The 12755-nt window shown below is 44.7% G+C and overlaps 1 protein-coding gene across 2 annotated transcripts in view; it reads right to left on the bottom strand.

Moving 5' to 3' along the window:
* The window catches only part of LOC122932001 (TATA-binding protein-associated factor 2N-like), a 53005-nt gene that overhangs the window by 32654 nt on the left and 7596 nt on the right, over nucleotides 1-12755 (bottom strand). For both annotated transcript variants that reach the window (XM_044286137.1, XM_044286136.1), the window contains exons 3-4: nucleotides 7918-7990; nucleotides 5934-6024 (exon numbers count right to left, since the gene is read on the bottom strand). In XM_044286137.1, the coding sequence (XP_044142072.1) occupies nucleotides 5934-6024; nucleotides 7918-7990 (164 nt within the window). The remainder of the gene's footprint in view (nucleotides 1-5933; nucleotides 6025-7917; nucleotides 7991-12755) is intronic.

Here is a 12755-nt window from a genome sequence, read left to right as displayed (position 1 = left end):
TCTGCCACTCGCTGTGCTGTGACTGCACACAGCACAAGTATGTTGGCACGCTGTGGCCTCATGCTGCAGGGTATCAGATCACAGAATAGCACGTGGCAGGAAGAATAAAAGCGTAGCTGTCAGGAGCGGAGGCGGTGTCAGGAGCAGGTGAAGCAAGTTGGATGGGAGTTGGGGTTGGTCATTCACACTGGGTCTCTGATCTGAGGTCTGCTTGGGAGTCATTCACATGGGGGGGGGGGTTGAATGATGAGGGGGGAGGGTCTTATGAACATTTTGGGTTTGAGCTGAGGTCTAAAAATATTTTTTTTTCTTATTTTCCACCTCTAAAACCTAGGTTCATTTTATAGAAAGAAAAATATGGTAATTAGCCCACACAGTGAACACCATAAAAAATATAAAGTAAAAATAGAAATTCAATAGAAACTGATCAAAAACATTGTATGTACCCCAAAATAGTAGTGATAAAAAAAAAAAAAAAAAAATACAGCTTGTCCTGCAATAATAAACAATCTCTCATATGACTTCATCAGCAGTAAAATAAAAACATAAGCGTCTATACAAAACTAAATTTTTTTTTTTAAATTATATTGAGGCAGTTTCTTTGCCTACAAGATATTATCACAGATGCTTGGTTTACTTTTGCAGTTCTCAAAACTGAATTTGACTCAGCAGAGATCACATGCCTCTTCACAGCAAAAATGTTATAACATGAACAGAGTTGAGAAAAAGACCTTAATCCTAACTTCTACAAACCTATGAATACAGAATCAACCTAATCAAACTAATATGAAAAGTTATTTTAAAAATCTTCATCTACTTGCATATTATAAGTTATACCAGCAAGAATTAGTCTTTATGTAGAAAACTATGATTGAAATCAAGCCTTACTGACTAGTGATTTAAATCAAATCCACCCTGTTTAGGAGCAATTTTTGTTAGTGCATTGTCCTCATTTTGACTTATTTTTTTTTAAATTGGTTTAGCTGAATGAATTCATTTATTGTTTGTGTGTCGTTAAAAGATAGACGGTATCCACTATAACAGTGACCTCCACAGCCCCCCCCCAGTCTCCTTAAAATGGGACCTCCACAGCAGCCCATCCCTTAACTTTGACCTTTACAGCAGCCTGCTCCTTTAACAGCGAGTTCAACAGCACCTCGCCCCCTTGACAGTGACGTCCACAGGGGCCAACGCCTTTAACACTGACCATAGGTTACAGTCCCCTCAACTGACCTCCACAGCGACTGCTCCACAGCGAGTGACCTCACAGTGCCCCGCTGCCTTAAAGGGAACCGGTCACCGGGATTGTGTGTACAGAGCTGAGGGCATGGGTTGCTAGATGGCCGCTAGCACATCTGCAATACCCAGTCCCCCATAGCTTTAGAAAAAAAAAAAAAAAAAAAAAAAGATTTGATACATATGCAAATTAACATTTTTTTTTACACAATAAAAGCACACAGCTTGTGACTGGGTATTGCGGATGTGCTAGCAGCCATCTAGCAACCCATGCCCTCCGCTCTATACACAAAATCCCGGTTACGGGTTCGCCCCAACAGTGACCTCACAGTACCCCGCTGCCCTAACAGTGACCTCACAGTACCCCGCTGCCCTAACAGTGACCTCACAGTACCCCGCTGCCCTAACAGTGACCTCACAGTACCCCGCTGCCCTAACAGTGACCTCACAGTACCCCTCTGTCCTAACAGTGACCTCACAGTACCCCGCTGTCCTAACAGTGACCTCACAGTACCCCGCTGCCCTAACAGTGACCTCACAGTACCCCTCTGTCCTAACAGTGACCTCACAGTACCCCTCTGTCCTAACAGTGACCTCACAGTACCCCGCTGCCCTAACAGTGACCTCACAGTACCCCGCTGCCCTAACAGTGACCTCACAGTACCCCGCTGCCCTAACAGTGACCTCACAGTACCCCGCTGTCCTAACAGTGACCTCACAGTACCCCTCTGTCCTAACAGTGACCTCACAGTACCCCGCTGCCCTAACAGTGACCTCACAGTACCCCTCTGTCCTAACAGTGACCTCACAGTACCCCTCTGTCCTAACAGTGACCTCACAGTACCCCTCTGTCCTAACAGTGACCTCACAGTACCCCTCTGTCCTAACAGTGACCTCACAGTACCCCGCTGCCCTAACAGTGACCTCACAGTACCCCGCTGCCCTAACAGTGACCTCACAACCCGCTGCCCTAACAGTGACCTCACAGTACCCCTCTGTCCTAACAGTGACCTCACAGTACCCCGCTGCCCTAACAGTGACCTCACAGTACCCCGCTGCCCTAACAGTGACCTCACAGTACCCCGCTGCCCTAACAGTGACCTCACAGTACCCCGCAGCCCATTTAATAGTGGCCTCCACAGTACCCTCCTCCCTTAATAGTGACCTCCACACCGTCCTGCCCTCTTAACAGTAACATTCACAGCACCCTCCCCTTTAATAGTGACCTCCACAGTACCCGGTCTTGTTAACATTGATTTCCACAATAACCCGCCCCTTTAACCGTGACCTCCACAACGCCCCACCCTCGTAAAAGTGACCTCTATAGTACCCCGCCTCTTTAACCGTGACAGTGGCCTTAACAGCAATCTGCCCCTTGACACTGACCTCCACAGCAGCCTGCCACAGGGTAGCCAGAGTTCTGGTTTTAGGCTGGATAGTTCGGCTTTCAGACTCCCTGTCCTCCGTCCGGCGCAGAGCCTGGACAGACACAGGGATGTCCTTTTGAACAGCTTACTCTCAGACAGCAGCACTGTGTTGTCTGAGCGTGCGCTGCAGGGAGAAAGTCAACCTCCTTCCCACCCCTGCTGCTGACAGAAGATGATTTTTACCTTAAATTTTTTCAATACCTGTCAGCTTCAAAGTGGGAGGGGCGTGGCTTAGCAGGACCTGGGGAGGGGGTTTTAAGTCCATCTTTTGGAGGTTGGCCTGAATGGTCACCCTACCTGCCCCCTTAACTGACCTCCACAGCACTCGGTTCCCTTTAACAGTGTCACCCACAGCGCCCTGCCCCATTTAATCTGACCTACAGCAGTGAAGAAAAAGGGCTGGGTTGTAATGGAAACCTGGTGTAAAACTGTATGTATGTGGAGACTAAGGACCTGCGAGCTTCTGTTGGCTGATAAAGGACATGTGAACATGTGTATGGCAGTTGGAATATGAACAGAAAGACCTACAGGTTTCTATTGGCTAATGTGATGTGACATAATTGCATTGTTTGGGAATATCTCAAACGGTACAGCCTTGAGAGCAAAGACCTGGTCTAAAACCTTCCCAGACACCTGATGTACCCGTGTGCTAAATTTCGTCACTGTAAATGTGACGGTGCAGATTCCTTTAGCGGACACACACACATACACTAAGCTTTATATATTAGATATGGAGTCTCTCTGTACACAGATGAGATTGTCTAGTAACGGGATCTGAATTTTCTCTGATGGGCTCCTTACCTGTGACCTTATATACGTATAAATACGTATCTTACTAATAAGAATGTGGCTTAAATAACTGTATGACCTCAGAGTAATCTAGAGAGAGGGTTTATTAGATGAAAGGCACAAAGTTAAAGTAGGAAGCACACATCTAAAAAAAACAAAAAAAAACTTAACCCATTGTGACAGAACGGCTCAATATTTTTAATAAAGACCAACTGAAAAAGTGTTTAGCCCCAAATGAGTCGCATGCAATCAAAACAAAATTGTCCCCAAAGGTGTACATAGTCTTTAAGGGGTATTCCAGGAGTTTGACTGTCTATCCTGAGGATAGGTCATTAACCATTAGGATACTAGTGGTGTTTTTGGCGTTTACATTTTTCTTACCCATCTTCCTTGAACGATAATTTTTTTATATTTCCGTTCACACAGCTGTACAAGGGCTTAATTTTTGCAGGACAAGGTGTACATTCTAATGCCACCATTAATTATGGCATACAATCTAGTGGGGTGGAATTGAGAAAAAAAAAATTGATTTTGTTCCCACGGCGTTCCGTTTGCGGCAAAACTGACCCATGCCCTTCATTTACTGGGTCAGTACGATTAGAACGACACCCCATATGTATAGTTTTTTTTTAATGTCTAGAGTAAAAATAAATTTTACATCACCATTAGGGATAAGCGAATCGACTTTCAAGTTGACTCATAAAATTTTGTTTGAATACTGTACGGAGTCTGGCAAGACTTCTGGTAATAACTTCGCAAATTAGTTTCTACGGTAAAAAATTTAATAAAGTTACCGACTCCGGTTCGGTTCCAGATGGTACTTTGGAACCGAATCAGTTTGGTAGCAAGGTTTCTTACAGTAGAAATTAATTTACGAAGTTATTACCCGAAGTAATAAGTTTGACTCATAGAAGTCAATACAGTCTAATACTGTATTGAGCACTCGCTCCGTACAGTATTCAAACAAAGATTTATGCAGATGCTTTATCCGAAGTCGATTCGCTCATCGCCATATTCTGACCCCCCCCCTAACTTATTTATAGTTATATTTACTGAGCTGTGTGGGGGCTAATTTTTGGCGGGACAATCTGTATTTTTTTTATTGATACCATTTAGCCGTGTGCGACTTTTTGATCACATTTCATTTTTTTGGGGGCAAGGCCTCTTTCACACTTGCGTTGTCCGGATCCGGCGTGTACTCCACTTGCCGGAATTACACGCCGGATCCGGAAAAACGCAAGTGAACTGAAAGCATTTGAAGACTGATCCTTCTTCAAAATGCTTTCAGTGTTACTATGGCAGCCAGGACGCTATTAAAGTCCTGGTTGCCATAGTAGTAGTGGGGAGCGGTATACTTACAGTCCGCGCGGCTCCCGGGGCGCTCCAGAGTGACGTCAGAGCGCCCCATGCGCATGGATGACGTGCCATGCGATCCATGCGCTTGGGGCGCCCTGGCGTCACTCTGGAGCCGCACGGACGGTAAGTATACTGCTCCCCACTACACTTTACCATGGCTGCCAGGACTTTATCGTCCCGGCAGCCATGGTAACCATTCAGAAAAAGCTAAACGTCGGATCCGGCAATGCGCCGAAACGACGTTTAGCTTAAGGCCGGATCAATGCCTTGCGGCAAGCGTTCAGGATTTTTGGCCGGAGCAAAAAGCGCAGCATGCTGCGGTATTTTCTCCAGCCAAAAAACGTTCCGGTCCTGAACTGAAGACATCCTGATGCACCCTGAACAGATTTCACTCCATTCAGAATGCATTAGGATAAAACTGATCAGGATTCTTCCGGCATAGAGCCCCGACGACGGAACTCTATGCCGGAAGAAAAGAACGCAGGTGTGAAAGAGCTCTAAGAGAAGAAATAAAAATAAATAAATATAAAAAAAAGGCAAATTGGTGGCTTCCGTGTTTTTGACCCTTTGATGCCATGATCTCGCTTGATCACGGCATCGCAAGGCTTTAATTACAGCGATCAGCATTATTAGCCGCAGGTCTCTGCCGTTTGAAGCAGCGGAGACCTGCTGGCCATGATGCCTGATGCACGTGCAAGCAGACGCTATGTTTGCCTATCGCTCCAGCACCGTACATTTACGCCACTGGTAGCGCAAGGGTTAATATAGGCCATCAATATCAGATTGTCAAGGTCTGACAACTCACTGATCATCTGTTCCCATGTAACTCCATGGCCGGAGTTAGTTACTGCAGTGCTGCCACATTCACTTCAATGTGGATTCACAGCAGATTGAGATGTGTAGTTCAGAGCTACGTGTTCAGCTGGGGTGTCGGATTCTCAATCGGATACTAATGACCTATCCTTAGGATAGGATATACATAGTAAAATCCTGGAATACCTCTTTAAAATGATGCTATTAAAACTACAACTTGGCCCACAAAACTAAACCCTCCTATAGCCAGGTTGAAAGAATAATAAAGTGATGGATCTTGGAGATCGGGATTTCTCTTCTTAGTAACATTACCTGACTGACCCTGACCATAGCCAGGATTGTAAGAACCATAGCTCTGCCCATAAGCCGTTGATTCTGGTGCTTGTCCATATGCAGAATAGTCCTGAGTACAGAATAAATTACATTTAATTACACCACATTTTGTTCAACAATTAAATGTTATAAAGAGACGTGCACCAGTTGTCAGGTGGGAAAAGCTGCAAGTTGAGTGAAGAACAAGTTTATAGGACTTGGCAGACCACAGATGACAGATTAAGGCTACATTCACACGGACGTGACAGACTTTATTGTCATCACACCTCTATTTAAAAACAATGGCAGTCTACAGGGTTATTTAAACAGAAGGTTTTTTTATGTAAAATTCTCTCACCCACTCACTGACCGACAGGCGCCGGAATACCCCTTTAATTTTGCCCTAGTCGGAGGGGAATATATATTTAAAAAACAGGGTGGACTGGGCTGGCTAAAATAGAGCTGCTTCCATGCAGAGGACAACGACTATTTAAACACAGAAAATACTCAAAAATATAATATATCTTAGCACTTCTCTTCATCTTCTCCTATGTCAAAAAAATAATGAAATCTGCGTCCTAACTTTATCCATGTCACCTTCCTTGTATGGTCATAAGCTGTATGACAGTGGCTGCATCCTCTCTGCAGTAGGACAAAAAGATTGTCAGGCCCACCCCCTTAAGATCAGCAGGAGTGTAATTCCTTTGTTCTCTACAGGATTTCTAAAGTTCCCCTTGTACAGGACAATTGAGCAGACTGTTGGGAAGGAAGCGATCTCCACAGTATAGGGAGCAGTGGTCACTAATGCCATCTCTCTTCCCCATACAGATTCATTGTTTGCCTGTAGCATAGGCCATTTTACACAGCACGATCTGCTGCCGGAAAATGCTTATTTAGGTGTCCGCATGAATGAGTGTTTCCCTTGTCCATCAGGTAATCGGTGGCACCTTTACACCACCAGATAATCACTAAGGAGCGTTCCTAGAGAATCAGCCCATGTGAAGCGGCCTTAGAAAACCGTTCTTATGAACGCGCAGAAAAGGTGCAGACTGACAAGCCCTGAGGGCAACTATGCTTCATGCTCACTTTTAGCACTCATTACTAGGTTTACCACTCCCTTAAATTTCACGTCACATCTCCGAATCAGAAATTTCATGGGTACGGATAGTGCATGTGAATGGACTCCTAAGAAACAGATTCATATGTTGGAGAAAAGAAAACGTGCAGTGGACTTGAAGCTACGCAATGGATTTCAAATGCAACACACTCAAACATCAGACTGGATGATATTCAAGCAAATTCTCAAGAACAAGCATTCCCGATAACCAGCCCATATGAACATGCAGCTGATAAACGAGTGAGCGCTCATTTGTTGACCAGTTTGCATCTTTCTCAGAATTTAAGATTTGTAGCAGTGTAATCAGGGATGTGCTACTGATGACCATTAGAATCACATGGGAGAGGGGGGGGGGGGGAGCAGCTGAGGAGGCAATCGCTTCTACCCCATACACTTCGCAGCATCCCACAAAATAGCCCGATGTAAGGAGCACCAATCGATGCACTAATTGTTGATCGCCATGCCCGTACATCAGGCAGTCTAAGGCTACAAGGTGACCCGTGCCATGCAACAAAAAGGTACAACTACATTGCCATGTGTCGTGTGACGGTCAATGGTGTCACACTGCGACACGACAGTCGCACAAAAATCCAGCTTGGTTGGATTTTTTGCAACTGTTGTGTCAGTCACAGCGTGACAGCATTTATTATAAAAAACGTTGCACAATTTTTCTGCGGCAAATGTTGCCCTAGTCTAATAGGGCCCTTATTTTGCATTTGCTACAAATACCACAAATTATAAGGCAAAGGGTGAAAGCCAATGTAACAGTCTGAGCTGCAATCAGCCCCAATCAAAGGTCACAATTTACAGCCTAGATGGCAGCTATGAACTTAGCTTAATATTAAGTGTTACGTTTTGCCCACCTACCTGTGAAGTTGGTCCAGCACTTTGACCCCCCGGATTTCCATACTGACCACTTGGATTTCCATAAGCAGCATAACTGCCAAAAGAAATACATAATTTAACAAGAAAGTGTAAACACACCAATTATGCTTAAATAAAAAATTGGCGTCTATGCCTTTTTATAGTTGTTAATGAGTTCAAGATCGGGCCCCCACTCGTGACCATATTTTCATTGTTATTTAGCCCATTCCCACTCGCTGACTCACTATAATGTTCAGTGCCATAAGAGTACAATCACAGCGATGGCACAGGCTCAGGAGATAGCCTCATGCCATTGCTTGCAAGTGCCAGCTGTATTATGTCTGACCTCCCTGCCAGGATCAGAGATAACCCTAATCCCAGCTGTTCGAAGGGGTTCTCCAGACGTTTAATCTCAATGACCTATCCTCAGGATAGGTAATCAATGTCAGATCAGCTGTATCCCGTCTCTTCCTGCTGCTATGTCTATGGCGAGTAGGAAGAGAGAAGGGGAACTGCACGTGTACGCTTTCCCTTCACATAGCTGAGACGGGGGTATCGGACACCCACCAATCTAATATTGATTACCTATCCAGAGTACAGGTCCATCAATATTAAAAGCCCGGAGAAGCCCTTTAACCCTTCAGATGCATCCAAGTAGTTAGACAGAAGGAGGGAGGTCCCTCTGTTCTATAATAGACACCCTGTGAACACAACGGCGCAGTGACACCAGCAGGGTGTAATACAATGCCTATGAGAATCACCAAACACAGTTTGTAAAAATAAAAACATTTCAAAAACAAGTCCTCACAACCTCCATCAGTAGAAAAATAAAAGAAAAACTCTGAATATGGCGACAAAAAGCAAGTTAACCACTTCAACGTACACCATGGTGGTTGAGGTAATGTATGGTCAGGGGTGTGGAAATCGTATCGCCCGAGACATGCAGTTCCGGGCGCCGGGCAGGTAGTTTGTGCAGTAGCTTAGCCCTGCTGCGGGCAAGTAGCAGGGCTGAGATGGCTTTGTTTACCAGAGCAGTGGATCGGTGACGAGCTGGGCGTGGAGAGGCACTCCCAAGGTGATGGGGACGCTTGAAGTTAAAATATACCATCGGATTGGGAAAAACTCAGATCTGATGGTATATTCTAAACCTGAGGTGTTCCCATGGAGATGGGGACGCACCTCTGACAGGACCTGCAGCACCTGAGGGGTTAATTGCAAGGACGGCAGCTCCATGTCAGAGGTCGGGTGCTGGGAATGTTTTTACAATGTTTTCATTGGTGGGCAGTGGGCAGTGCCCCCCCCCCCCCCCCAAGGTATTAAAATCATTGGTGGGCAGTGCGCTATCAGGCACTGACCTCCGCTTCTAAGGAGTTAAACGGCCAGGATCAGCACTGTTGCTGATCTAGGCCGCCCACAAAGAAGCAGAGGCCTAGCCTAATGCCCCTTAGTAAATGTCATGCACACAAACTTATTTATTTTTTCAGTTTCTTTTTAAAGGCCCGTATGCGGAACCATTTACTTGCCCATGGTGTAGAGGACGGAGCTATTAACCACAGAGCTGCTGCAATTCATTTCAAGCTCCCAACTTCCAAACTGGAGATGTAAGGTAATAGCTGATCGGTGTGGGTGCATCCAGTGGGAGCCCAGCCAAACTGATATTGAAAGGCAATTAATAAACCTAGACAACCTCTATACGTACCAAACTAGGCAAAGTGCAATTAAAATGGTTTAGGAAATGTAGAGTTTACCACCGCTGGGTGTGGGCTAGTAGTGGATATTTTTTTTATCTCTATATTTAATTTATATAGATTTTTTTCCACATTGTTCCCTCACCACCACCTTGCTTTACATAATTATTTATTGCCGATTTATTGCCAATTTACCCGTTAAAGGGAACCTGTCACTAAACTGTTAATAGTACCTTATAGTGCTGCAGAGTAGTTTCCTAATGCACTCTTTGATTGTTTAGCCTCCTGGAGAAATCGATGTTTTATTCATCCGCTGCCTCCTGCTTCAAGTCAGGTTTGAAGTCAAGGGGGCAGCGGCCTAGGTGTCTCGAATGCTGCTCTCCCCGCCTCCCGCATTGACACGCCGGCTCTCAGTGCCGGGACCGCGCTCCCAGCCCGCATGCGCGGTAAAGGGCCGCTGTAGCGCGATCCCGGCTCGTACACTCAGCCGGCTTCAGTTTCTACTGCACATGCCAGCCTTACATACTAGCGCAGTTACAGAAGATGCTGGGTGCATGCGTAGTAGAAACTCAAGCCGGCTGAGTGTACGAGCCGGGATCGCGCTACAGCAGCCCTTCACTGCACATGCGGGCTGGGAGCGCGGTCCCGGCACTGAGATCCGGCGTGTCAATAAAGGCGGCGGGGAGAGCAGCATTCGAGACGCCTAGGCCGCTGCCCCCTTGACTTCAAACCTGACTTGAAGCAGGAGGCAGCGGATGAATAAAACATTGATTTCTCCAGGAGGCTAAACAATCAAAGAGTGCATTAGGAAACTACTCTGCAGCACTATAAAGGTACTATTAACAGTTTAGTATCTGTTTTTTTGGTGACAGGTTCCCTTTAATTAACAGATCAGCAGGAAAAGTAGGAGTATGGCTTCCTGAATTGTACACAGTGCACTGTATATCAAGATTGTAGGCATGGTAATAAACCATCTCTACCTGCTCTATGGGGAATACAACCATCACTGTCAATCTCCACTTCCATTACATGATCATCAAGCAAATACAGACTCACCCAGGACATTCATGAACATCCTTGCAGAGTCATATGGCCACTGTTCACTTACTGACAGGCTAAAGGGAAGCCAGAAGCCATACTAGTGTCATTATGCTGAGCTCAAAGGACAGACTTCCAACACCAGAATAGGGCAACACGAGTGTGGAAACGCTTAATGCAATCACAGACAAAACTGATTGAACTTTTGTGCAAAACCATCAGTTTTTTCCTTAAAGGGAACCTGTCACCGGGATTGTGTGTATAGAGCTGAGAACATGGGCTGCTAGATGGCCGCTAGCACATCCGTAATACCCAGTCCCCAGAGCTCTGTGTGCTTTTTTTTGTGTAAAAAAAACCGATTTGATACATATGCAAATTACCCTGAGATGAGTCCTGTATGTGAGATGAGTCAGGGACAGGACTCATTTTAGGTTAATTTGCATATGTATCAAATCGTTTTTTAACACAATAAAAGCACACAGAGCTATGGGGACTGGGTATTGCAGATCTGCTAGCAGCCATCTAGCGACCCATGTGCTCAGCTCTATGGCCAAAATCCCGGTGACAGGTTCCCTTTAACCACTTCAGCCCCGCTAGCTGAAACCCCCTTCATGACCAGGCCACTTTTTATACTTCTGCACTACACTACTTTCACCGTTTATCGCTCGGTCATGCAACTTACCACCCAAATGAATTTTACCTCCTTTTCTTCTCACTAATAGAGCTTTCATTTGGTGGTATTTTATTGCTGCTGACATTTTTACTTTTTTTTGTTATTAATCGAAATGTAACGATTTTTTGGCAAAAAAATGACATTTTTCACTTTCAGCTGTAAAATTTTGCAAAAAAAAAACGACATCCATATATAAATTTTTCGCTAAATTTATAGTTCTACATGTCTTTGCTAAAAAAAATGTTTGGGCCAAAAAAAATGGTTTGGGTAAAAGTTATAGCGTTTACAAACTATGGTACAAAAATGTGAACTTCCGCTTTTTGAAGCAGCTCTGACTTTCTGAGCACCTGTCATGATTCCTGAGGTTCTACAATGCCCAAACAGTAGAAAAACCCCACAAATGACCCCATTTCGGAAAGTAGACACCCTAAGGTATTCGCTGATGGGCATAGTGAGTTCATAGAACTTTATTTTTTGTCACAAGTTAGCGGAAAATGATGATTTTTTATTTTTATTTTTTCCTTACAAAGTCTCATATTCCACTAACTTGCGACAAAAAATAAAAAATTCTAGGAACTCGCCATGCCCCTCACTGAATACCTTGGGGTGTCTTCTTTCCAAAATGGGGTCACTTGTGGGGTAGTTATACTGCCCTGGCAATTTAGGGGCCCAAATGTGTGAGAAGTACTTTGCAATCAAAATGTGTAAAAAATGACCGGTGAAATCCGAAAGGTGCACTTTGGAATATGTGCCCCTTTGCCCACCTTGGCAGCAAAAAAGTGTCACACATCTGGTATCGCCGTACTCAGGAGAAGTTGGGGAATGTGTTTTGGGGTGTCATTTTACATATACCCATGCTGGGTGAGAAATATCTTGGCAAAAGACAACTTTTCCAATTTTTTTATACAAAGTTGGCATTTGACCAAGATATTTTTCTCACCCAGCATGGGTATATGTAAAATGACACCCCAAAACACATTCCCCAACTTCTCCTGAGTACGGCGATACCAGATGTGTGCACACTTTTTTGCAGCCTAGATGTGCAAAGGTGCCCAAATTCCTTTGTGGAGGGCATTTTTAGACATTTGGATCCCAGACTTCTTCTCACACTTTCGGGCCCCCAAAAAGCCAGGGCAGTATAAATACCCCACATGTGACCCCACTTTGGAAAGAAGACACCCCAAGGTATGCAATGAGGGGCCTGGCGAGTTCATAGAAATTTTTTTTTTTTTGCATAAGTTACCGGATATTGATTTTTTTTGTTTTTTTCTCACAAAGTCTCACTTTCCGCTAACTTAGGACAAAAATTTCAATCTTTCATGGACTCAATATGCCCCTCACGGAATACCTTGGGGTGTCTTCTTTCCGAAATGGGGTCACATTTGGGGTATTTATACTGCCCCGGCTTTTTAGGGGCCCTAAAGCGTGAGAAGAAGTCTAGA

Source organism: Bufo gargarizans, chromosome 3 (assembly GCF_014858855.1).
Source record: "Bufo gargarizans isolate SCDJY-AF-19 chromosome 3, ASM1485885v1, whole genome shotgun sequence".
In the NCBI taxonomy this organism is placed as follows: Eukaryota; Metazoa; Chordata; class Amphibia; order Anura; family Bufonidae; genus Bufo; species Bufo gargarizans.
This window is presented reverse-complemented; position numbering and strand designations above follow the sequence as displayed.